We start from the raw sequence: 27192 nt of genomic DNA, 5'->3' as shown, positions 1-27192 counted from the left end.
TAGTAGTGGCATGTTTTGAGGCCGCCGAAGAAACGTGTCCTGTGTGCTGCCTGCCCCTGCTCCCGTTGTGTTTGCCGCCGTAGAGGAGTTCGGTTGGTAGTTCAGCATTAGTCAGAAGGAGCAGGGTGGAGGAAGAGATGGAAGCTGAGAAAGGAGTCTCTACAGGAAGAATATAGGAGTGTGAAAAGTCGCTGGGTTTTTCTGTACCTGTTTACCAGCGTGTAAAGTGTTTGGACTACTGTTAAAATACTCTGTAAAAATACTCATTTGAAAATACAACCTTCTACCATGTTAGGAACTTAATTCAGCACCTGTCTCCATTTTCTCTTATCTAATTTCTCTTTTATCTAATTTCTCATTTATCTGTTTTATCTAATCTTAAAGTGTTTTGACAAAAACATTTTAGGGGAATTCAATATTTATAACTCATAATGCTGACTTCTAGTTGCTTGATGCTGGACAGTGGTGTATGTGCGATGGATTTTTTGGTGTGTGGTGCAGTATTTTGCAGACTTCTTGTTTGTGCAAATATGTGTGCATCCCTATCAAAGAATTGTCTTTCCTGAATCCACTAGCTCTTTTTTTTGCTTGCTTGTTAAAGTTAAATTTAGTGGGAGTGCTACTTTCTGTTTCTCCCCTCCCCCTACCCTCCATAAAATACATGTTTTCCCAAGAGGGTGGAGATGGATTTCATTATGGTTAAAGATGCAGTTTTTAACTGAAGTGAAGTGAGCATTGATCACAAAGTTGTTGTTGCTGGTGTTGTAGGACTATGCAGTCAGTAAGACTTTGCTGTGATGCATGTATCCATATACTTTCTTTGAAGCACAGTAGTAGAATACAAGCTTTTCTAGCTTGAATAGGCCAAAATTATGGAAGTGATATCATAGTGGTATCATGCGTTGTTCTTCAGTGGTAAATACATGGACTGTTGTAAAAGGTGGTGGTGTGTGCTAAAAAGACATTTCAGTCCTGGAGTGGCCTTTTTAAGACAGAAAAAGTTTGAAGGTAGGTTTCCGTGTAAGAGTGTTTCTGGTGGAGACTATATTGTAGATTTTTGTTTTAGTTGTTAGATTTTTTTTTTGTAACACAGAAAATTACATTTCCTGTCTTAGATATTTGTTGATGTTTTTAGAAGGAATGACTGTTAATGAAATCAGGCTTAATATTCTCTTTCTGAAGCAGATTCATCAGTGATTGTTCTGTTAGGCACACCTACTTAGAAAAAAAAGGGAAATAGTTGTCTCTCTTGCCTGTTGAGTGTGAGTTTTGGTAATTTTTGTATTGTGGATGTGGACTACTCAGGTGTGTGTGTGAACAGACACATATGTTCCTGAAACCATGAGAACACTGTGAGATTAAAAATGACATCTACTACTTTGTCCTTGTGATCATTTTCATTAACAAGCTAGTCTGTCTCTTAATTTCTCAGTGATTCTCCTCTTACCTCGCACTTCAGATGTTTTCTTTTAAGTCAACTTTAGTTGCAGGGATAGAATAACACATATTAGTATGGGGGACGTGGTTTTCCAACTTCATGGAAAAGGGATTTGGAGGCTTGATTTTGGTAGAACTCTGGAAATCCATAGAAATTATATATTAAAAAAATAATTCATGTGCAAGGTCATTCATAGCTGACAGCTTTTGATCCAGTGTAACTAGTTTGGGGATGGCTGTCTTGGAAGAATATGGTATAGGGAAAAAGAAAGCTTTAGTCATGTTTAAGTGATTCTTTTTTTTTTTTTTTCTGCGTGTTTCCTTTAAAATGGTCCATCTGCAAAGTTACAAAGGTTTATTGATGGTTCTTCACAGCATCTGGATGCTGTACCAGTTCTATGACGGAAAAGGATTAAATGCTGGAGAAATTAGAATTCTAAAGTCTCGGGACTTTAAATAGGTTGTGAAGCATCTGATGGAGACTTAAGCTTACGTTGCATCAAAGTTTCTTGACCGTTTCTTTGGTGTAATAATCTCTGCAATACAGTTGTTGGGGTTTTTTTGATCATTTGGTTTTGGGGTTTTTTTGGTTTTGTTTAATTTTTTTAAGGGAGATTTTTTTTTTATACTTTAGAAAAATTCTGACCACAGCCTGGCTTTTCACTGTGCTCTCATTTCACACCTGAACTCTAGACTCGTGTTTCTCCCGAATTCAGGAAAATGGGCACCAACTAGAATTTGAATTATTGTTGCTTTTTTTGAAATGTTCATTCGTTCTAAGAGACTTCATTGGTAATGCTGTCAAGAGTTAAGTATTTATCACTTGCTGTTGCTGGTCTCTTCTAATTTTTCAAACCCATTTTTATTCTGTGATTTGGTGTTAAGAGACTAGCTATTCTCTGCCTTTGGTTTTGTAGAATGCAACATGAGGTCATCCCCTGGTCTTGGATTTCATGTTGTTCCCTTTATAGGAGCAAATGTGCTGTGTTTCTCTGGGTTAGCCCCTCTGTGGCTGAGTATGTGGTGGTGTAATATTTGGCAGCCTACAAGGAGCAGGTAGGTAATGTGGTTTTTTTTTATGCTCTAGAAAGTTTACAGGTAGTATTTTGCTTATTAAAGATTGTTTCTTTCTGTGGGCATGTATCTGGCAGTGGTTCTCTCCTGTGTCGGGAGACACCACGCAGGACAGCAGAAAAATATAGAATTACCACTTCCAGGAGTATCATTAGAAGACCACTTTTGCAACTTCTTTTGGAGAACTAGTTTACTGCAGCATCACCAGCATCACCTCTGTCTCACGTGCTCTGCACCCCACTCCCAAACCTAGTTCCATCCTTTTTTCTTATTCTTACTAAAGGGTGTAGTCTTTAAGCTTCGGGAAGCAGTCAGCAATAAGTGGTGGTGATTTTTGATGGTGCCCATTTGTCAGCTTTTTTTATGAATCAGCAAAACTCTGCAGTTAATCCTAGTCCCACATGTAGTGAAGTTGTGAATGGATGGTGGCAACGCAGCTGGGAAGGGAGAGCTCCTCAGAGTGACTGTGGAGTTTCCAGATGCTCTGTGCCACCTTCAAGCTCCTTGTACTTCAAGGAGCTGATGTCTTGGTGCTCCTCTCTTTTGTGTGTATGCATAAATGTGTGGCATAGAGATAATTACATCAAGTGCTTATTTGTAATAGAAGGCTAAATAAGTAAATTTTAAAAAGAAAGACACCAAACTTGGTCTTTGAAATTCAGTCCATCATAGTTGCAGTTGAATATGTACCAACCACATAAAAACAATTAATGTAAGGGTTATGGTAGCTTGAGTCCTCTAACTGTACAGTGAAAAACTGGGAGTCTGGGCTGATGACATTTTCTGTATGCTCACAATACAAAACACGAACGAAACTTCATAACAAACTCCTTGAAAACATTAAAAGAGTGATTTCTGCCCTTTGTAATTATGCAAGAGCTGTGTCATACTTGAGCTGCAGGAGGGTACTACAAACTTCTGACAAGACAAATAACACTAAGCAGTTGTGGGTAACTTAATACATCATGTAATGTCTGTTAAAGAGCTGCTACTAAGTGCAGAATTAATATATTTTTGCATGTAAAACTTTTAATTCAATTAACAAGACTACATATTTTTCATAGAAAGTGCTCAAGATACTGTGTTAGTGAAGTATGGCATTTAATGATGAAATGTGCATCTGTGAGACCAGTTACAACTTGCTGCCTTCTGATACTTTGCTTACATATTCTCCAAATATGGAGTTTGCTATTTCACAATGCAGAATAATAACAAATTCTTTTGTATGCTGCTGCCACTTAGACCTATTTTGTAGAAAATAAATCCAGATTAAGTTGTGTGTGTAATATAAAACAGTGAGGTTTTTTTGAATTTTTACTAGTACTTGAGTCTGATGGAGCATTTTCTAACTGTGTATGCAAAGTGCTTTATACTCCTCTTACTTTTACTCTGTGGTAGCGTAGGAATGCATCTAATTACAGATGTAGTGCAGTGTCTGAAAATGAGTTAGTGTGACAATTGGACTATTGAGAGCTGTGTTTAGAACAAAAAATGTTAATGTTAAATATAAACAGCTGCAAGTGTGATCAGAAATGTTTGAACACAGTAATTTGCTTTATGATTAAACTGTTGTTTGATTTCAGTAGGAAACTGAATGATCATTTAATAATAAAAAGAGCTGGAAACATAATTCATATTTTAGCTGGAAAGATACGTACTGGTTTTGTGGAAGCTAGGTTTTCATTTTAAAAAAAGATTACTGGTTCTGATGGTTTAGAAAAACAGACAGAGTGTGAACCAAGATGCTGCTGTCCCTGCAGAGTCTGAGAACAAGGTCCTCCAAAAATGTTTGTAAAGAGACCATTTTTTTTTCTCAGATCTTCATGAAAAGTAATACCATGGATCATGGGAAACAGATTATATTTAAGTTATCTTAATGTTGGTAGCCTGTATCTTAAGCAGAAAAATGGGAATAGAACAGTGATACTTATACCATTTTTGGGTGGGAGTGAAGAGAGAAGGCAAATGGTGAAAAAACTCTTATATCCAAATATTTGTTTGAACAAAAAGGGGTTCAGGGGAAATTTATAGAGCCGTAAAAATTGCTTGAGCAGTACTGGACAAATAAAATTCGTACATGTTAAATAAAAAGAAAGCTTTTCGAATACTTTAGCGTGTTTACGTTACTGATAAGATTTGAGGGAGAATTTTTGGTGTCGCTTCTTGTTTGTTGTATCTTCATTGTAACCTTACTTCTGTTACTGTTAAATACAAAGCCAAAGTGGCGACTAATGCAAGAAGTGTTAACACATCCCTGGACACCACAGCAGATTTGAAGAACGTTGCTCAGGAACTGGGATGTACCAGAATTCGGTTGCAGGGACAGCAGTAATTCAGTGTTCTTTGAGTATCTCCATGTTGTACACAGTTGTGTATTACGTACTGCATACCACCCCTGCCTCCTTTAAGGTGTGCAGGAGGGTTCTCTGTGTTAGACCACTTCTCAGTGTTTTGAAGTGTACAGCAAATGAGCAGATAGGGGTGTTACAGAAATAAAGGATGGTCGAGGTGTTGACAGTGGAGCTTTGTTGTGGAGAGCTGGATCTACTGTCCTGTCTTGTGCTACAGAGTTCTTGTGAACTGCTAGGTAAATCCCTTCAGCAAGAATTCACAGCTGTTAAATGTTCCTTTGGTTATGAAGGCCTGATCTGGGGTTTTGGGATTGAGCATTCACACCTGCAACTGTAGTAACTGAGCAGTGAGCTTTGAAAAAAACTGGCTTGATTCTAGAATATCAAGGATTCTGAAAAATCCATCCTTTGGCTTCTTGGATTGGGTGGCTGGGTTCAGTGGACTTAGAGTTTTAATGTTTGCATGCCTTGGTTTCCCTCTATTTCAAGAGAAAAAAAATACTGCTCTAGAAGTAAAGTTAATTTGTTGATGTTTGTGCTGCACTGAAATACAATAGAGAAAATGCTTACAGGGAGAAGGCAGTGAGAAAATCCATGGTCAGTGCGAATTTTTTTGAAGTGTGTGATAACTAAGGGCTCAGACTGTCAAACAAGGACAAAACAGACATTCCTGTTTGTTTACTGATCATATGCACTGGTGCACTGAGTAAGGTGATATTTTTGGGGAAAGGAATCTAATTGTGTTAGGTAGCATTTCCAGTGAATTCTGACCATGGATTGATTCTAGGGATATATATTTTTTTATATTGGTGAGGTTGTGAGCTTCCATAATTTTTGTTCTTGGAGTAACTTGGGCTAAATCAATCCTCCACATGCAATGTATTCTTCACTGTACAGGATTTAGAACAGATGAGGGGATTTGGAAGCTGTAGATTCTGAAAACTGAGAGATAACAGAGAAGGGATCTACAAGCTTAACTACAAGCAGAAATGTTGCTCACTCATACAGAAACAACATTATTAAGGTACTGTGAGCAGCCTGGACACATTGAGTTCAGAGAACTCAAGCAGAGTGCTGTTAGTGACTCGGGATGTGTGAGGGGGAATTACTGCATGGACAGAAACTGAAAAGCAAGTTTGCCTCAGAGAGGCTGATACCAAGAGAGAATCTGAAAGAAAGGCATCATCTGCATAAGATGTAATCTCTAATATCCCTTTTCAAATAGAAAAAGAAATTTCATGAATTCAAAAGGGGGAATAAAACTGAACTGCTTTTTCATACACTATGTAATGAGATTGTGAGAATTTTTTCCTTGAATGTTCTTAAGGCTACCTCATATCCAGATTGAACAATTAAAGCTTTGGATTATGTCTTAAATTTTCTACTCCAGGTCTTTCGTCTATTTCAGATTCAAGTGTGTCTCTTAAGGATCTTAAATTTTAGGTCCCTTTGCCTGAAGCATCACTTGAGCATCTGGTTTGAACTTACTCCTGTGGGGTTTTTGTATATCTAGTCCACAGGGTTATCCACATTTTTACCTCAATATAATATTTGGACAATTAATTTTGGTGCACTGAAATAAGACCATTTTAAATTCAGTGTGGAGCATAGAGACAAACTTGTCAGTTTCACTGTTTCAGAATATATGTGTAACCCAGCTTTTCATTTACTAAGTTTGGAAGTGAGGTCTGTGCCAAGTGAAAGTTGTGAGACAGCATCACAGAAGCCCCTGAATTATTTTGAAAGGCGAGTACAGGTGATGGCTTGATTTCTACTGCTTGAAGTTACTTGTTCTAGTTCGGAATTAACTTTTAAGTATTAATAGAAGTTGTCACTGGAACCTCTGACATATTAGGAGAAAATGGTTCCCCCTGCCAGGTTTGTTCTGAGAATGAATGATAGGAGGAGGATGGATTTATTTGGTAATTTTTGTCTTTTTTGTCTTTTAATGTTAAAATATTTTTTAAAAAATATTAGGCTTAATCTGTGATTTGCTTTTGTGTGATAATTCCTCTTCTTATCGCCCATTTCTCACCCTGAAGTGAATTTCCTGCATGTATTAATTCTTTCTGTTGTGATTGTTTTATTTGGAGCTTCTAGGAGACTTTCTGTAAAAGTTGCCCTATTTTTGGTTGGAGACCTGGGTAGAACTTTTTTATTGCAATTAAGTGTGGAACCTGGACACAAGAGACCATGATGTTTTTTCCCATTTGCACATGGGATATCAGGTGGAGATTTTATATTTTGTAAGAAAGCAGTCAGGAAAGTCTTCTAGAGGTAGGAATTGGTGGACTTGTACCCCATCCAGTGAGTTTTGTCGATGCAAGTCCATGCTTCCAAATTTTTTACCCATTGGGACATTTTGCTAGCATATACTGTTTGCAGCTATCACTTCATACAGCTTTCCTATACTATTTAAAATTTGTTTTTAATTTCAGCATTTGTATAATTTCACTTTTTTTTTTCAAGATTCTATTTATCCTGTTCCACATTGATTTGTATCATCCCACTGTCATCACTGACAAAAATCCAACTGAAGAAAGACATTAATTTAAACAAAAAAAAGTCATTTTTTAAAAAATACTGCAGAAGTAGGATGAAAAAACAGACAAAGTTTAAAAAAAATTATAACTGCATTTTTTTTTCTTATCTCAGGTCAGATTTGGTCTTCCCCCATCACTTCTACCACTTCCTGGTGCCAGATTCTTTTTGGGAGGCAATGTTTCTTGTCTTGACTGACAAGAGGTGCTGTCTCTGGTAGGATAAATTATCTTCTTTGCTTTCTTTCTTTTTGTCTTTGATCTCTTATCTTTTACCTCATACTTTGTTGTCACTATTCTTTCTTCCCTTTCCCCACTATGCTCTCCCTCTCTTGCTTTCCTCCTTTGAGTGCTCTGGGGTGGGATTTTCAAAAACACCTGGGGGAAGCTGTAGACCCATGTTGGGTTCAAGTGCAGTAGAAATTTAATGCCTGCCTCTGCAAGCCTCTTTGAAAAGCAAAGCTGTGACATTTCTTGGTAGCACAACTAGCCCTCACTTATTTCAGAAAACAGCTGTTGCTGAAAAGGTTTTTAGGCAGTGTTTTCTTTGGCCAGTTACAGAGATTAATCTGTATTTTGTTGTTTTTTTGTGTTTTTTTTTTTAGTTAGCTGATGAGATGAGGTGGCTTTAGTAGTGAAGATTTAACTAGGTTATGACTGAGGTATTCTTTAATTACTTGTCAAGGAGAGCCCTTGTTTACAGAACTCTTCAGTAACAATTGATTCCTAGTGTAAATGCTATTTACTGTCAGCTTATTGATACTAAAGCAGCCAGTATTCTTGGCTAGAGGTGATTACCAGTGGCCTGCTCTATTAGACTATATTTACTCTAAAAAAAGTAAACTATGAGGTGAAATATTTACATATAAACAGTGTAGAAATTAGTATAAATTAATCTGACAGAGGAAAATATACATATTCCTGTTAGGATTGTAGTTTTAAACTGATTTCTCAACCAATATTGAGACCAACATGAGTTGCTTTCTGAATGCTTGACAGTATGGCAGGAACTTCATGGCAGCTTCTGGAAAATAAACACCTGGGTGTGTGCCTAGAACAACACTAGAATTACTTGGCAGTTGAATAGAGGCATCCTGGAGGTGGCTGGTTGGAGAACGGTGCTGTGAGCTGTGTTAAACATGTGGTACTCTCTGTACTTGATGTAAGTACCTCAGTATCCTATCTCCAGCAGCAGTACAAGATCATACATGATTTCCAAGGTCAGAAATGCGCTAGGATGTAGTCATGAAAGGACTTCTTATGTGATTGTCAGTAACTTCTGTCTTTATCTCCAAAGAAATGATTCTGGTAAGAATCAGTGTTCAGTTTTACGGGAAATATGTTTTTGCGTAACTTAGCAGTGTGTGTGTGTGTGTGTGTATTAACTTAGGATCTTAGAAATCAGTGGTCACCTGGAATGAATTTTAAACTGCTGTGAGTCTTGAAAATAACCATTGTCAGTTGGAGTTCCTTCTGTAATAGAATGAAATTAGCTCTGAAGAAATCTGTGGTTTGGGCACAGAGGCTTGTCTGTGCTGAGGGTACCATCACATCACTTTTCACTTCAACAAAGCAAATATTTCAATTATTGCAAACGTTTGCATGTGCTTTTGATATAGGCAGTAATGCTGAGATGTACCCAGCACAAACGGTGTTTAGTGTACAGCTATTATTTGTATCAGTATGCAGGCTGAGGTGTAGTTTGTCTCTGCAAGTGGAAAATCTCTGTAGAAGAACCTTGTGATCCACCAAAGAAATAGGTCTATGGCAGCAACTTCAACAACAGTAATAGTGCTGGCACATAGGTCACATCTGGACTGACACAGATGTGCCATTGCAGTTTCCAGGGTTTCTTCTGACTCTGTCTTTACTTTCTGAGAGTAAATAAGGCCACTAACTTCAGCACCTGAATTATTGGTACTATTATTTTTCAAGTACCCAAAGCAGACTCTCTAAACCTAGCTGTGGAAAATGAGGTAAGAGATGAGGGAAAGAGAATTCAGGATGCCCTTGAAGAAGGACACCTAAGCTTTGCAAAAGTAAGCTGTAGAGAATGCAGAGCTTTCTACGTCATGACTAAGCTTTTTTCAATCTAGATGTGAATATGGTAGCTCAGATGATCTTAATTCCATACCTGTTCCCTGCTATGGTTTGTACTGTTCTGATAAGATGAAAATGTCAGTAAATGTAGTTTGATCTCTGTGTAGATGGGAATCAGTCAATTCTACTGTAAACCATGACCTGTTGATTATAATAATTAAATACCATGTAGATTTAAGGAGGTGGAGTAGAAACTGTACGGAGTGTCTTGACCCAGGAGTAGGTCAAACACATTTTCAAGCTCTCTTCTCCTTTGATTACCTTCAATTTTGGAAAAGTACAAAGGTGAGTAAACGTATTTGCCCTCTGGAATTCAGAAAGAATGTATGCTGTGATCTGCAGGTGTCTTTTCTGAGCTTTCTTTGCCATAAGGCTGTGAAATGCCAGGCAGGGTCTGTTATCATATACACTGTTGCTTATTCCGAAAAGCTTTTATGAGGAGTGGAGAAAACAGCTGGAGATTTTGCTATAGAACAGTGGCTTTGGAAATGAAGATACACAAGTGAAGATTTCTTACTATATGACCTTGTATTTATAGTGCAAATAATTGAATAATTAACTGTTATTAGTCAATTATTTAGTGGTAGAGGCTGCTATTGATAATGTTCTTGTGCTGTTGCAAACTGCTGTCTGAAGTTTAGTTGGAAACAGACAATCTGCAAGATGCAAACTCTCAAGTTTAACTGATGTTACATTAAAAAAATAAAAATATAAATGAAGAATTTTAACAGGTTTAGGGGTTATTTTATAATCTGTTAGAATATTATCCAGCTCTTAAGTATTGGAACCAGTTACTGGGAGGTGTCACTACTGTACCTCAAAGCTCAGTTAATATTTTGTTCCTGGAAGCATTAGGAATTAAAGGAAAGTGACCAGAAAGTGAAGGAATGAATTGTTGAGAATTCCATGCCAGAATACATTTATTTAGTGAAGAGTGAATTACCACTTTGAGGTGGTAGTTCATGGAGATGCAGGACTCCAGACTCTAGCTTTGAGGAATACCGTGATGTATTTTTGCAGAACAAGTATTTCAAGTCAGCTGCTGGTGAACACTCTTTGTAGTACTTGCATTAAGCATTGTGTTGAGCTTCATTCGCACCTCTTTTTCCTTTCTTCTAATGCTCTTGAAAAAACTGTTGCTTTTCAAGAAAGCAGACACTTTCTTAACTTTTGTAATAGGACATTGCATTAAATGTCCCTAATTGGTAAGATGGCACTGCCTTGCACACTCTTTCAGAGTGCTGAGTGTTTGGAGATCTTGGTAGCATATAGCAGCTCTAAAGGTCCATACTGTAGTTTGTTCCAGTTATGCCAAAAACTCAAGAGAAGCTGGGGGACTCAGGAATGCCTCAGAAATTAGAAAGTGCAGAGGAAATGCTTTGAATGATCTGATGACCTACATTCGGGATGGAGCAAACCTTAGGGGTAAAAGAAGACTAAAGAAGTTGTGTGTAAATAATAGGGTCCTTTTGTTTTCCTCCTGCAACGATTGTAAGGCATCTTCTAATGGTACACAAGAAAAATGGGCTTGCTGTTGACTCTACCACAGGCCCTCACTTGAAGTAGTTGGGTCTGTTACCTGTACTGAAAGATGTCTGCAAATCAAAAAAATGCTTACAGAACTCCGACTGTGAAATATATTTTATGTGGAGAGTATTTCAGGTACATTACCATACCTCTTTCACCCTGAAAAATTTTATGCTCTGATGGAACTGTAAACTTTGGGAAGGTAGGAGCTTCTGAATTGCTTCTGAGTTTCATTGCTCTGCTGAGAGGTGTATCAGTGAAGTAAGGTAGCTGCCAGCTCTAGCACACCCAGAAGTGCCTGGAAGGAAAGTAGTTAATGTTTACTTTTACTTGTAATACCTGGTGTGTTGTAACAGTTGATGCAGAGCTGAGAAAATCTGTTAAAATAACAGTTGGCTTAAAAGGTGCACAGGAATGTGGACATCCTGTTTGGCTGAACAGGCTGAAGGTGTCTCTTCACCTCTATACCCCATCGACACCACCTAGAGGACTGCCAAGGGCAGTGGACAGAGTTTCAGGCTCATACCAACCCCACTTGACGGGTATCTCTAAACTAGAGGACTTGCTATTTTTATGGTAGAACTGGTTGCATGTTTGACACGCATTCCCATATCAAACATGAGAATCAAACACAGTGTTCAGTAAGGCAGTCTTAAAAAGGTGCTAATTACAGAATATGCAAGTTTGTGGGTGAGTGATTTTGCTCATAAACATTGGAGAACTTGAAAAAGTAGCTTACTGGGTGAAAACCACCTTTGTGTGGAATTCAAGCGAAGTCCACTGGACAGTGGAGAACAGAGCTTTTAGGTTAGTCTGAAAATGAAAAGTTGTTTGCTTCCAAGAGGCAGATGTTGAGGTAAAACAGTTAAAACATCTCTTATGTCCATCTTCCCGTAGTTCATTACCTAGTTTTTCTTCAGTAGTATCTTTGTATTGTAGCACTCAGAGGCTTTTTTGTAATAGAGTGATCATTTAAAACTCTTCTCAATGAAGTTCTGTCAGATTTCTTTGTTACAGTTAATGTTTCCTTTTTCCTTAAAGTAGTGTTTCATGCATTTTGTAACTGTAGCATGATATCCGAACCTACGGTGAGGAGTAATGAGACGTACTGGGTGTTTGGCCCTCCCTCTCCTTTTTTTCTTAAATCATGAAGTGAGGTCTGTTTTATCTGCTTTGATAAAATGCTGCCTTATTGGCACCTGGTTTATTTTGTAGTTCAGCAATTAGAAAGATCTCGATCTTGTTTAAGAGAATGAGCTAACTACAGCAAAGAGACTCAAGTACTGAAAACTCATGAACTGGGATCTATAAATCAGTGTTGGGCTTTAGCATTTAGTGATAGATTGAAAGTTCTTCAGGAAAATGATGTGACTTGTAGGGTGGTGTAGTGGGTTTCTGTGGCTGGGTCTGATGGGGGGGGCTACAGGGGTGGCTTCTGGTAGAAGCTGCCAGAAGCTTCCCCTGTCCAGTGGAACCAATACCAACAGGTTCCAGGATGGGCTTCCTGCTGCTGGCCAAGGCCAAGCCAAGGAGGAGTGACAGTAACACCTCTGTGATAACATATTAAAGAACAGAAGGTTGTTGCACAGAAAGAATTCCAGCCAGGGAAGAGCAGAGTGAGAAGGTGGGAACAACAAGGTAGACACCAAGGTCAGTGCAGAAGGAGGGGCAGGAGGTGCTCCAGGCTGAGGTCCTGCAGCCCGTGGTGCAGACCAGGGTGGGGCAGAGGTGCCCCTGCAGCCCATGGAGGAGCCCCTGCTGGAGCAGGTGGATATCTGAAGGAGGCAGTGACCCCATGGGAGGCCCAAGAGGGAGCAGGGTCTTGCTGGGGACCTGCAGCCCCTGGAGAGGGAAGCCCACACTGGAGCAGGTTTTTCCTGGGTAGCACTTGTGGCCCCTGTGGGGGACCCACACTGGTACAGCTCATTGGTGAAGGACTGACCCCATGGAGGAGTGACCCACGGGACAGCAGTTTGGGAAGAGCTGCTGCCCAAGGGATGGACTTACATTGGAGAGGTCCATCAAGGACTGTCTCCTGTGGAGGGACCCCATGGGAGCAGGGGAAGGACTCCTCTCCCTGAGCAGTGGCAGAAACAACAACTGACTGTAACCCCCATTCCCATCCCCCCGCCCCACCAGGGGGGGGGGGGGAGGGAGAACATGGAAGGAAAGAGGATTAGGGGGAAGGTGTTTTTAAGGTTATTTTACTTCTCACTCTTTTGCTCTGACCCTCTTAGTAATAAATTCACTTAATATCCCCACTTTGAGTCTGTTTTGCCTGTGATGGCGATCAGTCAGTGACCTCTCCCAGCTGTTATCTCAACTGATGAATCCTTTGCTCTTTTTTTTTCTTTCCTCTGTCCAATTGCAGAGGGAGAGTGAGAGAGTGACTTTTGTGGGTACCTGGCATCCAGCCAGGGTCAACCCACTACAGGTGGTTAGTAAATTATTCTTGAAAGTAAGTTGGATATATAAGTGGGATGATTAGGACTGTCAGGGAAGTGTTCCAGAAGATAATACTTTGATCATCTTTGGTTCTTTATGCGTGTGCGGTTTAAGAGGACAAGAAGAAAGAAACTGCAAGTAAAAAAGCTAAATGAAACTCCTCCTAATCAGAAGAACAAAGAGAGAGGAAGGCATTTGGTATGGCTGGCAAATGGCTGAGTTGCCAGTCCAGGGACCATATGAGCATGTATAAGCAGCCCTGCTGAGAAGGACCCGGGAATGCTGCTGGATGAGAGGCTGGACATGACCCGGCAATGGGCACTCAAAGCCCAGAAAGCAAATTATGTCCTGGGCTACATCAAAAGCAGTGTGGCCAGCAAGGCAAGGGAGGGGATTCTGCCCCTCTACTCTACTCTTGTGACTCCCCACCTGGAGCACTGCATCCAGCTCTGGGGTGCTCAGCACAAAAGGGTATCAGCCTGTGGGAGTGAGTCCAGAGGAGGGCCACCAAGATGAGGAGAGGGATGGAACATCTCTCCTATGAGGAAAGGCTGAGAGAACTGGGATTGTTCAGCCTGGAGAAGAGAAGGCTTTGGGATACCCCAATTGCAGTCTTCCAATATCTGAAGAGAGCCTACAAGAAAGATGGAAAAACTTTTTACAGGAGAATGTAGTGACAGGACAAGGGGGAGTGGCTTCAAAGTGAAAGGTTTAGATTAGATATTAGAAAAAAAATTCTTTTGAAGGTGGTGAGGCACTGGCACAGGTTGCCCAGAGAAGTTTTGGATGCCCCATGTCTGGGAGTGTTCAAGGCCAGGTTGGATGGGACTTTAAGCAACCTGGTCTAGTGAGAGGTATCCCTGCCCACAGCAGGATGGTAGGATCTAGGTAATCCTTAAGGTCACTTTCGACCCAGGTTATTTTATGATTCTCTGAATTAGCAGAGAAGTCTGTACCATGAGGAATCAGAAAGAAGGAGAGAGAGGAATGGAACAAACTCAAAGCCTGACGTGAAACGTTTTTATTTTGGCTTATTGTATATCCTGCAGCACTCCTGTGGTGTAACTTTCCCATTATAAGCAATTGTAGTTTCTGCAGGCATGTTTACCAGCCTGAGATACAGTTCTCTGTAACAAAGAGTGTGAGGAAAAGACTGCCAAGGCAGTCTGTTTATGTTCATACTAAGAAAAATGCCTGAGAAAGCCCAGGGTAGAATATTTCTAATACTTAAATGAATGTACTGTAAGTTTTTGACCTATTGCTGCTTTGTCTTGTGTTCAGAGAAACTCAGTTATTTTTACGAGGTTCTAGACCTCTCGTGGTGTTAAGGAAAGATAAATTCTTTTTATGATATTGTGTTACCATTCAAAACAGCTTTTTGAAAGTAGTAAATTTGAAAGTGTTTTTGTGCTCTTCTCTGTGAACTGAATTGTTTGGGAGGAATCTGGGTGTGACTGCCATGTATTAGGCATTGCTGCTCTCTTTGGTGAAGAGGAGAACCACTTGCACTTCTTTCCCTGCCTCTTCCAGCTGCTTTCTGGATGTGTGTTCCTCACATGAAAAGCCTGTATATTGCCAGACCACTTTGTGCAAGTCTTTAAGTCTTGAGTTATTGTGGGGTATCTAATCTCAGAGCATTACTGCTAGAGCTGGAGCACTTGCTGCACGAAAACTTTTTTATTTTTCACTTCTAGATCTTTGGTTTCCCAGCTAGTGTTACCCACTCTCTGCACTGGGTTAAATTTGGCTTTTTCCCCATCCCACAGGAGTAGAAAAGCTTCCTGTGTTTGCCTATTTGTGGAATGTTTAAGAGGATCAGGAATGAGTCTGATAGTGCAAAAGGAAGTAAAGCTGAGTGTAATGTTCCAGACACCAGGGCTATGGATATGGTGTACCTAAAAATTTAATTTCTGCTAAGGCTCTTGTGAAGGTAAGAATTTACAAGGAAAATGAATGCATTTTGCCTCTGCCAGGTGTTGCGTTTTTGTTTGTTTGTTTGTTTTTTTCTTATGTGCCTGAAACATGTCATAGAAAAAGCAGTCTTCAAGCATGTTTACTTCTCTGCTCAGGTGGACTGTACTGCTCAGTTCACTCTCATTCCTGACGGGATATGTGTCTTGTTTTTCTTGTGCGTTTTTCCCTTTTTATGCCACTCTTCATCAATAACACTAATCCAAATGCACAAAAGCTTGTTTTATGAGAAAACTGTCCTTTAATTCTTTCAGGGCTTGACAGAGAAGCACAAGTTATTTTGTATAACTTCTTTTTAGGGTTTTAGTGTTTCTTCATGCTTCTTACACCTGTAAAACTCATTTGTGTGTGATGTACTTTCCCCCAGCCCAGTTGTCTTTTAGCAGGTGCTTACCTGAGCAGTATATTTCTGTTGTCTCTTTAGTCCTGAAACAAACTCAGGAACCTGGTCCTGTCCTATTAAATGAGAAACTTTGGCATTGTTCTCCTAGATAGAGGATGTAGCTCGGTGCTGTTACTCTTATTTTCTTGCCCTGGCACTGTTTGTAGCTTCGTCAGTTTAAGTATTTTTCTGTTAATAGAATTTACATGCCGTTTGCCGTTTTCCAGATTAGCAGAGTTGTTAAATAAAATCATGTTTGGTGCCAGTTCCTTTGCTGCCACATTACAAAGTTTCTGTGCTTCATTGCAATCTGTTTAGCTTTAATGTATTTACAGTACTTTAGCAGGCTTTTGTGTTGTGATGGTTTTGGTGGTCAAATGAAATTATATTAAATTGAATAATAAGAGACATGTGAGACAGTATCAAATAATTAATAAGAAATCCAAATCTGCTTGACAAGAGGTCCTGTCAGATTCCTTTGTAGTGTTGGGCATATTTTGCCAGTGCTTACTAATGACTTGTTCCTGAAGTGCTGGAGTTGACTGAAACTGTTGTGTTTGTAGCTTCCACAGCCTGGGATGTGAAAGCAAAAATGGAAAAACTCCTTTTTGCAACAGGCTGGCTGATGCTCATGGACCAAGGCTCAGACTTGCTGGGCCAGGTGTATTGCTTGATTCTTTGTTTCTACACCAGGCCAGCAGGATGAGGGCAGTGATTGTCCCCCTATACATGCCATTGGTGAGGCCATGCCTCAAGTATTGTGTTCAGTTTTGGGCCCCTCACTTTAAAAAGGACATTTTGATGCTGGGGCACTTCCAGAGAAGGGCAACAAGGCTCATGAAAGGTCTAGAAAATGTGTCTTATGGGGAACAGCTGAGGAGCTGGGTTTGTTTCATCTCAAGAAGAGCAGGCTTGTCGGGGGACCTCATTGCTCTCTACAAGTACTTGAATGGAAGAGGTAGTGTGGTGGGGACTGGTATCTTCAACCGTGTCTATGGTGAGAGGACTAGAGGACATGCCTTAAGCTGAGGCAGAGGAGATTCAGATTAGATATTAGAAAATTTTTTTCACTGTTAGTGGTCAGACACTGGAATAGGTTGCCCAGGGAGGCGATGGAGTCACTGTCCCTGGAGGTGTTCAAGAGGTATCTCAGTCTGGTGCTGGGTGGTGTGGCTGAGTGGCTTAGGGGTTACAGTGGTGGTGCTGGGTTGATAGCTGGACTGGGTGATCTTAAGGGTCTCTTCCAACCCTGATGTTTCTGTGATTCTGAGTATCAGGCACTGGGCAAGGGGCCTTCATAAAATTTGTTGACAGCAGAGAGATGACCAAATTCAGGTGTCTCTTCAGGTGTCTGTTTCTACTCCAGACTCTAAGCAGGAAGGAGGAGCGCAGTTAAGAAAACAAAAGCTTTCTACAGACCTGATTCCCTCCCTTTCCTCCTCTCTTTTTTTTCCATTTCCAAGTCAACAACGTCTCTTCCTGCAGCTTCAGTCCTACAGGTTCTTTTTGCAGACATGCTAGTCTGGTTGTTGCTTCTTGCCCTCTGCTGTACGACAGTTCTCCTTATTCACCCCTGCTGCACCCAAGCTGTGTGAGGAGACAGTGTTTTTAGTTGTTTCAAGGGTATGGTGTATGAATTTTCTGTTCAGCACTTGGACCTGCAAAGGTGATGAAGTTTGTTCTATGTCATAGGTGTCTTTAGTGTTTGTTTTCACAATCTGCTCTAGTAAACACATGAGGAAAAGTAAACAAAACTCAAAGTTCTATGGTCTGTGTGAATTTCTGGTGAAATTTTGACAGACACAGCAGAAGTTTATGTTCCTGGAATTTAACCTCTCAAATTAGGCAGTAGTCTGCATTAAGAGATGAAGCTATTAAAGTAAGAAACATTTGTCATTCCCTTTTTTAATGTTATCAAATAGCATGTGTTTTCCAATCTTCAGTCCTGGAAACAAGTGAACTGCTTGAGTAGAATGTCTTACTTTAGGTCTGGGTTTGCTGTGTGACTACAGGTAGTTAATGTCAAGCAAATTTATTTGAGAACAAACAAACAAAACCTGAAAACAACTCCCTGAAAGAGGATCTTGCTCTGAAATGTATCAAATGCATTTTAAAAACAATGTGTTACTTATGATCTTCAGTATACATAAAATGCTGTAAACAGGTTGCAACCTTTTGTACCACGAAAGAGGCAACAGAACTTTTTAGTTTTCACTTGCATGTCTTAAGTTGGGGGTTTTGAAACGTAGCAACCATGAAGTTTGTCCAGTCCCTTGAAGTTCAGTGGTACTTCAGCATGTCTTTCGGAAAGGTGAACCCTCTTAGTACCTCATGTAAGTTAGGAAGAAATTCTAAAGTAAGTGGCATTTTCATTCTGGAAAAGAAACCATTGATAGACCGATTTTTTTTTATTTGTGTTGGACATCAAAGAAATTCAGTGATCCTCACTCTGAGCACTGATGAATTAAAAACAGTATCTGAATTACAGGCTGGAAGGTTGGTTTTTGGACACTGAGCTACTGGCAGGAATGTTAAATGGTGAAACTACCCATGAAACTAAGGTCTTCTGGTGTATTGCTAAAAGCAAGGAGTTTTAATTCTCAGGAATAGCAGAATGATTAAATTTTACTCTCAGGAAGTAATTGTTGTGTTTTCACTGTTTGAATACTTCAGATGTAGACTTTGTATGTGTTTAAAATATTTTCTAGTGACTGGTGAATGGCATTTTCTTTGAAATTTCTAAAAATTGAGCAATACATCCAAAGTATTGATAGAGTTTAGCAGCTCATGTTATTGAGCTCGGAATATATTTCAGTGTCTCTGCATAGCTCATCTTTGACTATAAGTTCTCCATAGGAGAAAAAAAAAAACAAAACAAACAACTGAATTTTCTACAGTTTCTCAGGTAATTTTTATCTGGGTCAGATATCTGGTCTTTTATTATCATTGCTATTCTAATTGCCCCTAGTTTCTGAGCAGACCAAACTAGGGAAAAAAATCTTTACTTTTTTACAAATGGATGTCTGTCCAAGGCAGTAATGGATTGGGACATTAAAGACACGTTAATTGAAGTTATATCTTAGCTTTGTTTGTAATTGTAAATACAAATTAGTTCTGATCTATGTAGTATTTGAACCATATGGTTTTTTGAGTGTTATTCTCTCCATTATGGAATCAGATGATGTGCTCCCTTTTGTGTGTCCATTAAGCCCAGAAGTTGCTTTAATTTTAGTTAATTTCTAGCAAAACCAATTCTATGTCATAAAATCAAATTATATTTGGCTATCAGGATCAAAATATGAAAGGTGTTGGAGAGGAGCGTTGTTTTGGCTTTTTTTTTCAATCACTATTCAATATACTGCATGTAAAATGCTGAAGTCATAGGCCTGAATTAGGTGAAGATGTGGGATGACTTGACATGAATATAGTAAAAATTTTGTACTGGAGGGGTAAAACATATTTTATTAGTGGGTCTGTTAGGTGTCTCCTGATTCATTTCACTCCAAATGTGAAGCTGGAGAGATTGAGACTGTTGGTATAGCGGGGGAGAATACTGCTGAAGAAACTTTGAGAATGTGAAGTTTGACAGTTAAAGGTAAACCAAAGCTCCTTAGGCTTTTAGCACAATGCTGTCCTCTGGTGGAACAGTGTTGCATTAAAACAGCACTTTTCATTGAGCAGAAAAGTTTTAATTAGATGTGATATATGTTATGCAGTGTATTCTGGGACTTATATAGGAATCACAAAGTAGAAGAAAATTTGAGGACACTTCCAGTATTATCTATGAGAGTGAAAATGTGATCTGTAACTAAAATGGATATTTCTTACTCTTATCATTCCTAGTCAATGCTTTGCAAAAGGTGAAGCAGAAGCTCTTACTGAATAGCAAGTCGTTTGGGGTTTAGTAGGATTTCATTCTAGGATTCTTTTAAAAGTCAGTAGTAACAATCATGCAAGTCAAAAGTGTATCAAAATCCATGTCACACATTGTTCATGCTCTTCTTTTGGCTGCAGGTATTTGTTCCCCACTTTAAAGCGAATCTCTCCAGACTATGTGTTTTCTTTCTCTTCTCAAAACCAGTGATTAATATGGATGCATCCATTTTAATCTGACGTTTTTTAATCTGTAACATACCTGCTGTAGTTGCAAATATAAGGTAAATGCAGGGAAATGTTGGATAGGCACATACTGAAAGACATACTGTGCCAGATAGAATATGTTGTCTTAGAGTATTTAAGGTTTTCGCAGAGTGAACTTTTGGAATTTCAGTTGATGTAAAGATTAAAGTATGAAACACTAAAATCAAAGCTTTTACTACAGTAGAGAAGATAGGGTGGGAGGAAATTATTTGGCTATTTCAGTTTCCAGATCCCAGGTTGGGTAGGTGGTTGAGGTTTTGGCAGCCAAATAATAGGCGTGAAGAAGAACAGGAAAAACTGTTAGACCTGACTTTGCTCATACTGTTATAAAAAGGGAAAAACAAGTGATATAATTGCTGGAAAAGAGATCCTGCTGGATTCCAGGGGAGGTCTGGGAATTTAAGCATGTACTTAACTCCTAAATTTCAATTTAATAATTTTTTCCTTTTGCAGTTTTCATTCTCTGCTACAGATAAGGATATAAGAGTAACCTGGCACATCCCCTGCTGCCAGCTGGTTGCTTAAAGGGGAGAATGTAGTAGTTGTGGCAAAATACTAACCCTGAGACGTGTAGAAAGCGCACTGTCTCTAAAATGTTATTCTCTTAATCTGACTTCCCCAGCCAAAGTGATGTGTTATGCTAGTGTTAGTTTTCTCCTGTTTGAATTGCGTGGTAGATATTCTGATAATTGATCATCAGAAGCGAAGTTCATCTCTTATTCGAAGATGTGGTACGCTTTCACTGCAAGTGTTCCAGAGTTTTAGATACAAACATTATGTTGTGATTTGTGTTTATGGCTGAATTTCTGCCAAGTTAATGTCACACAGTATATGGACGTTGCAGTTTGGGATAATATGGAGAAGTACTGACATAAAGAAAACGTGTAAACGGAAACTTAAAAATGTCTGTCTTCAAGTAGGAATGATGTAGGTGTTTGAGACAACGTGTGACCAGAGGAGTTTGTTGCAAAGAGGCTTACACCTGCATTAAATCAACTTTTCTGAGGCTAAAGGAAAAGAGTGGGAAAAGTATGACTTACTGGAGAAGTGTGGCTTAGTACTTCATTTTGAAAGCTGTTAGTGTCTGACATAGGCTCTAGGTTAAATAAGTCTGCTTATTTCACTGTGGTGTCTAACTTGCTGATCAGCTGTTTTCTAGAAAGTTTAGTAGGCAACAAAAAGGCTTGCAGTGCTGCCAATAACTGATAAGTGTTGTGTGTGTAGTGTGCATTGTTGGGGAGATGCGTGTGCTGCTTAGGTAAAATTTTGTGGGTCTCTGTGTGGAGAAGGGAAGAAAGCAAACAAACCAACTGAAGCAATGAAATTTAGTCTACAGTTAGCAAAGCAAGTTTTTCTCAGAAGTTAAGTTGCTCTCAGTGTCCAAATCACCAGATTGTTGAAGATCCTTCAGAGCTAATGGATAAAACTTTGGAGAAAAGCAAATTTTAAGTGAGAAAGATTTTATTTATTTTTTATTTAAAAACCAAAACCCAACCAAACAAGAAAAACCTAAAAACAATTTTGAAGATGGTAATCTGGCCATCTTCAAAACGTGGTTCTTTGAGGCTATTAACAAAGATTCTGGAAATATTTTCTTCTAATATGCTATTCCATGTAGACTGATGCTTGCAGAATAGATATGGAGTGAGGCAAATAGAGAAATAGGTTCAGTGTTCACAAAACTACTGTGCTAGATATTAGAAACTACTAAAAATGCCTTAAACTATCCCAGTAGATAAAAAAAGTAAATTAAAAAAATTATAAAATTATTTTTCTCACTGTTCATCTGAATGTAGTGATGCAATTGTTTTGAACAAGTAGGATATAGTCAAAAGAAATGACTTACTGATGTGTTTCTGTATTACTTGTTGTAAAGCTTCTGTTCAGATGCTATATAGTGGAGTATGAAAAAAAAAAAAGGGCAAAAAAAATTTCTGTAATTAACACCAGTCCTCTGACAGTTAGGCTTAAAAAAATAGGGAGATGGCTAATATGACTATTTAGTTCTGGCAGTTTTATTTCTCTTAAAGTTGTCTGTGCTTTTACCAAACTATGAAGAACAAGTCTTAACTGATGCTGAAAGAGGATGTTGATCAAAATCCTGCTTCAGTAATATACACTGGTTTCTTTTGTGAAGGCCCTTAATTTGCTGCTGCAGTTGAAGGAAGTTTGTGTTAGCCTTCACGGATTAGAGGACAATGTCACTTCTGCACTTGAATAGGTAACCCAGAGAGAACCGAAACCATGTGGAGGAAAATTAAAACCTTCTGAAGGTATGAAAGCCTTTCCTCTGACCACACATGCAGTGTGACTGCTTTACAGTACAAAGGTTGTGCTTGAGAAAGAAATAGAATGGAGAGAACTGATGCAGCCTAACTTCAAAAAACACCTTAGCTTTCTTTTCTGTTGTTTTAAATGGAAAAAATTATACCTAATTTATACCCCACTTATAATGTCAGGGTTGGTTATGGCATTCTTCAGAATTAAAATATTAGGAAGTGTGAAAGTAAAGGCTTAAAAGCCAGTATATTTTTGTCAGTGGTTGGTTTGCTTGTTGTTGGTTTTTTCCTCTTGATCAGCCATTATGCAATTTAGCTCTGAAAAGTGGCTCAAGATTCCTAATTGAACAGTCAAAATACCAGCAAATGCCAAGAGGTGACAGTGCCTGTAGGAGGGTGTATCCAAGGAGATTTTATGACTTGACCTGTTGTAATTTCAGGTGCTTGAGTTTGCCCTTATTTTACTTAAAGAGTCAGAGATTGTAACTTTGGGAGAGCCGTGTCTTTCAAAGACACAAGTGCATTTAAGAATTGAGTCCCGTGTCAGCCGCGCGCGTCAGACGTGTTTGGCTCTTTTTAGTTGTTGAGAGGCAATAGCAACAAATCTGCCTCATTAAAAAGGGCATTTGTCACTGTCTTAAAGCCATTCTATTTGTTCGCAGGTGTCAGCTGTGATGCATGTTTAAAAGGAAATTTTCGAGGTCGCCGATACAAGTGTTTAATTTGCTACGATTACGATCTGTGCGCAACTTGTTATGAGAGTGGTGCAACGACAACGAGACATACAACTGACCATCCAATGCAGTGCATACTAACAAGAGTAGATTTTGGTAAGTGATAATTTCAAACTCCAGCGATTTGCTGCTGTGTTGTGTCTACAAAGATAATGCTGATTTTCATGTTTCTACTTATTACTCACTTCCCCCATCAGTGCGCTGAAATAAGAGCCAGGTTCTTGTGTTCTAATGAACAGGCATGTTTTTATTTGATTTTTAGCACAGAAGAACTGCTTTATGTATTTTTTTATTTTTTTTTTTAATTGGCGCATGTGTATTTTTTATTTTCTCATTTTGGTCTGATAACAGCAGATTATCAGACTAACAAACTTACTTAATAACAGTGACTGTTACTGGAAGTGCCACAATCTACAAGAGATAAAATCCTGGTGAGATTTTCTAGGAAGGTTATTCACTGGTGGCTTGTATGAGACTGTAGGTATACAGGAAGGGTCGTATTCATTATGAGAGATTAGTGGCAAGGAAAAGTATGTAGTCTTTTTGGAGCTCCTTTGTAGATCTACTAATTTAAGAATTCTTTCTGACTGTAAAGCCTTGCCAGTACTTAAAATAAAAAATAATTGTTCTTGTCTCCTATCCCATTGTTGTTTCCATTGCACTGTATTTGCCACAGGTTGTAACTTGCAAAATAATTCTGTGACAATCCACTTTGTTGCTGATGCTGGACATGTATTTTCTTTTGATGTTAAGCCCATAGGACTGGCATTTTAATTTTTTTTTTTTTTTGGTGATTCCAGCTGTAATCTTAATTTTTGATCCCTTTAAATATGATGATTTCTTGGAAGCTGAAGTCCTGTACTTCTTTACCTTTTTGATTAAAATAGAAATAAAATTTATACTTGATTGCTTTAAAGTTTAGAGAATAGGTATGTATAAAAACATGCAGTTTCTCAAAACAACCCTTATATGAAGATATCTTCAGTTTCTTTCAATTCTTGGACCTCTGCTTACCCTTAGACTGGCTGGTCATGACTTCAGAAATCCAGACCCTGGGAATCCAGAGTTTGAATGGAGATAATTTAGTGCACTATTAAAAATACATGCCCCCATTTTAGCTTGCATATATTTGTTGTTGGGCTTTTTTTCTATTTTTTTTTCCCTCTGTGTACAGTATTGGGAGTCGAGGTCACTGTTTGAGAGGCACAGTTGAAACTTCTTGGCCTGTTAGCAGCAGTCATTTTTCTGTATTATATATGGGTTAAAAGGACAGCATTGCTGTACATATTAAATGCTCATCATAGGAGTAAAAAGACTGAAACATACTTGCTATGAAGCCTTAAACTAATATTAAATGTCAAAGATTTCAGTGTACTGCAATGAGAAAACTTTGTTCTAAACCATACTTTCTTTAAAAATGCCTGTCATCAGAACCCAAGAATGGCTAGGAATTATATTTTGTTTTGCATCTCAAGTACATCTCTTGTGAAAGTATTTGATAGACATATCTTTTGGCTTAATGCATTTTGTGTGTGTATATGGTGGGGACAGAGAGGGGTTATTTATTCTGTTTAAGTATGCCTGAAGAATATGGATGGTGAGGTGGAAGAAGGTTCACAGTGAAGTATTGAAGTGGGTAATAGGATTCCAAGGGCAACTTCTGCATCTCTTGGTGTTTATGCTGCTTATTTTCCAAATGAGAATAAGAAAACAAGGTCTAGCAATTTCATGTGGCTTGGTGTCCAAGCATTGCTCTCACAGAACCAGTGTTAGGAAAGAAAATACTGCAGCTCAGCTCTGCTGTTAGAATTCTGGTTTGATTAACTCTGTAAAGCAAGAACATCACACAACTGTGAGCCACAGCAAAAGCTGATGGCACCCAGTAACTACTTGTGAGCTTATACACTGGAGAATTAATTGGGAAATATTTAAAAATAACATATTCCTTTTAGCTCAGGAAGATTTATGACATCATTCATAAAATGTTTTGGTTTTAGAGTTCTCTGTAGAATACACATAAAGGAGTATACCTTAACAGTATTGTACAGATGCTTAAAGAAACTCTGGTAGCTTTTCAAAGGGCCTTGTGTAGCCAAGAAGATGATGTGATTTTGAGGAACATCTAAAAAATTAGGAGCTAAGGAATGTTAAGTTTAGTTAGAAAATAAATAATGAGTGATAGAAATAGTCTAGAATGACTCAGCATTGTTAGGATCATTGTGTTAGTGGATACTAAAAATCACCAAGGAAGTAGATATTAATGGCTGAAAAGAAAATAATCAAGGGTAAATTGGCAACATAAATCTAAATGGCAGTGTTGTGGTTTAACCCCAGCCAGCAGCCAAGCCCCCACACAGCTGCTTGCTCACTCCCCCACCAGCAGGATCAGGGAGAGAGTCAGAAGGGTAAAAGCCAGAAAAGTCGTGGATTGAGATAAAGACAGTTTAATAGGGAAAGCTGAGGCCACACACACAAACAAAGCAAAACAAAGAATTAATTCACTGCTTCCCATGGACAGGCAGGTGTTCAGCCATCTCCAGGAGAGCTGGGCCCCATCACGTGTAATGGTTACTGGGGAAGGCAAACACCATCACTCCAAACATCGTCCCCCACCTTCCTCCTTCTTCCCCCACTTTATATGCTGAGCATGATGTCCTTTGGTCTGGAATATCCCTTTGATCATTTTGGGTCACCTGTCTCCTCCCAGCCTCCCATGCACCCCTAATTTCCTCCCCAGCTTGGCAGTATGAAAAGCAGAAAAGGCCTTGGCTCTGTGTAAGCCCTGCTCAGCAATAACAAAACCATCTCTGTATTAACATTTCAACCCTGTGTTCAGCACAAACCCAAACCACAGACCCATACTGGACACTGTGAAAAAGTTAACTCTACCCCAGCCAAAACCAGTACAGGCATAGAAGTAATGAAGTCTTCAGTCACTTCTTGGCGGTGTGGGAAGTCAAATGAAAGGAGAGTGTTTTCTAATGTATGACACTGTGAGTAGGGAGTTTTCCTAAGTAAGGGGAATGTCACTAGAAACATAAACTGGAAGGCTGGTAAGTGTAGGTAGGTGTGCAAATTGTGGTTTACCTGGCCATTGACAAACTTTGTTACTGTTGTCTGTGGGCAGGTTTGTTTCAAAGGTATGAAAACTATTTTAAGAGCAGTAAACTTACAGTTTCTGCTGATGGTGCAGAGGAAACTGGACAGCTAGTGGAACATGAGTATTTTATCAGGGAGAAGGAAGCAGAGTGGGGGATCCTTCCATTGCAAAACTGGTGCAAGCACTTGGGAGGAAATCAGTGTAGTTTTTCTGATTTTAAAAGTTAACGTGGGGATCAGTGAGTCATTTGCCCAAAGTCCGCCTGCAACTGATGAAAAAGACTCTGTAGCATTAATTCCCACCACCATTCTGGCCATCACTCTCTATATGCAGATGTCTGTGGAGTTCATGTAAGTACTCTGCCTGAGGCTGTGGCCAGGTTCAGGTTTGTGATAGACAGCTAACCACACAGATGATCCTTTCAGCATAGAAAAACTTAATATATTGTTTACCTCTGTGAAAATTATGATCAGTTTTTAGGGTTCCTGGTACTGTAGTAACATTACAGAATATACTGCAAGGATGTGGGCTTATTCAGGTACTCTGACAGAGCTTTTGTTTTCAACTTGACACATTTTGGTTTATTTTTTCCCCCTGAGACTGGGACTAATATAGGAGCCCATATGAGAACACTGAAAAGAAGTAAAAAGCCCCACTGTTTTCTGGCTACACCTCTTTACTCTTGTACCATCTGGTTGCTGTATTTGTCTTTCAGGAGTCAGTGTATGACCCAGTATTAATTCTGAAGCAAGATGGGATCCAGAACAGCGCCAGTGCTGTTGTTCCTGAGCCCCCACAAGACTTACTGGAAAAAATGCTTTAACCAGCACGAGAGTAATATGCTGCTGTAACAGGGACAGAGCTTAAAATAAAATATGAAGTCTCACATGTAATGACAAGTGGCCTTTAAAGTACAAATCCAATTAGTTTATTTCAGAGGGGTCAGAGAGTAGCATTGCAATAGGCCTGTGTAGAGAACAGGAATGTGCTTACCAGGCAGTCATTGTACTGTTGTGCTCTTTGTAGGATAGTTTGTCAGGACAATGGAGAAGTTCAGAGCAAATTTCCTAGTTTTCTTTTTCTAAAAAAGAATTCTAAGCTGTTAGGATGTT

At 39.1% G+C, this 27192-nt stretch overlaps 1 protein-coding gene across 5 annotated transcripts in view; it reads left to right on the top strand.

The window, feature by feature from the left end:
- The window catches only part of KCMF1 (potassium channel modulatory factor 1), a 49430-nt gene that overhangs the window by 816 nt on the left and 21422 nt on the right, over nucleotides 1-27192 (top strand). Inside the window, exons 1-3 of one of the 5 annotated variants that reach the window (XM_027653085.1) lie at nucleotides 2424-2493; nucleotides 7518-7619; nucleotides 22909-23076. In XM_027653085.1, coding sequence (XP_027508886.1) covers nucleotides 23046-23076 — 31 coding nt within the window. In that variant the 5' untranslated portion in view covers nucleotides 2424-2493; nucleotides 7518-7619; nucleotides 22909-23045. Of the gene's footprint in view, nucleotides 1-73; nucleotides 93-2423; nucleotides 2494-7517; nucleotides 7620-22908; nucleotides 23077-27192 lie in introns of those variants that run through there. The other 4 variants (XM_027653086.1, XM_027653088.1, XM_027653089.1 and 1 more) reach the window with 4 other exon arrangements.

This window comes from Corapipo altera, unplaced genomic scaffold (assembly GCF_003945725.1).
Source record: "Corapipo altera isolate COAL_440 unplaced genomic scaffold, ASM394572v1 61305, whole genome shotgun sequence".
Taxonomy (NCBI): Eukaryota; Metazoa; Chordata; class Aves; order Passeriformes; family Pipridae; genus Corapipo; species Corapipo altera.
This window is presented reverse-complemented; position numbering and strand designations above follow the sequence as displayed.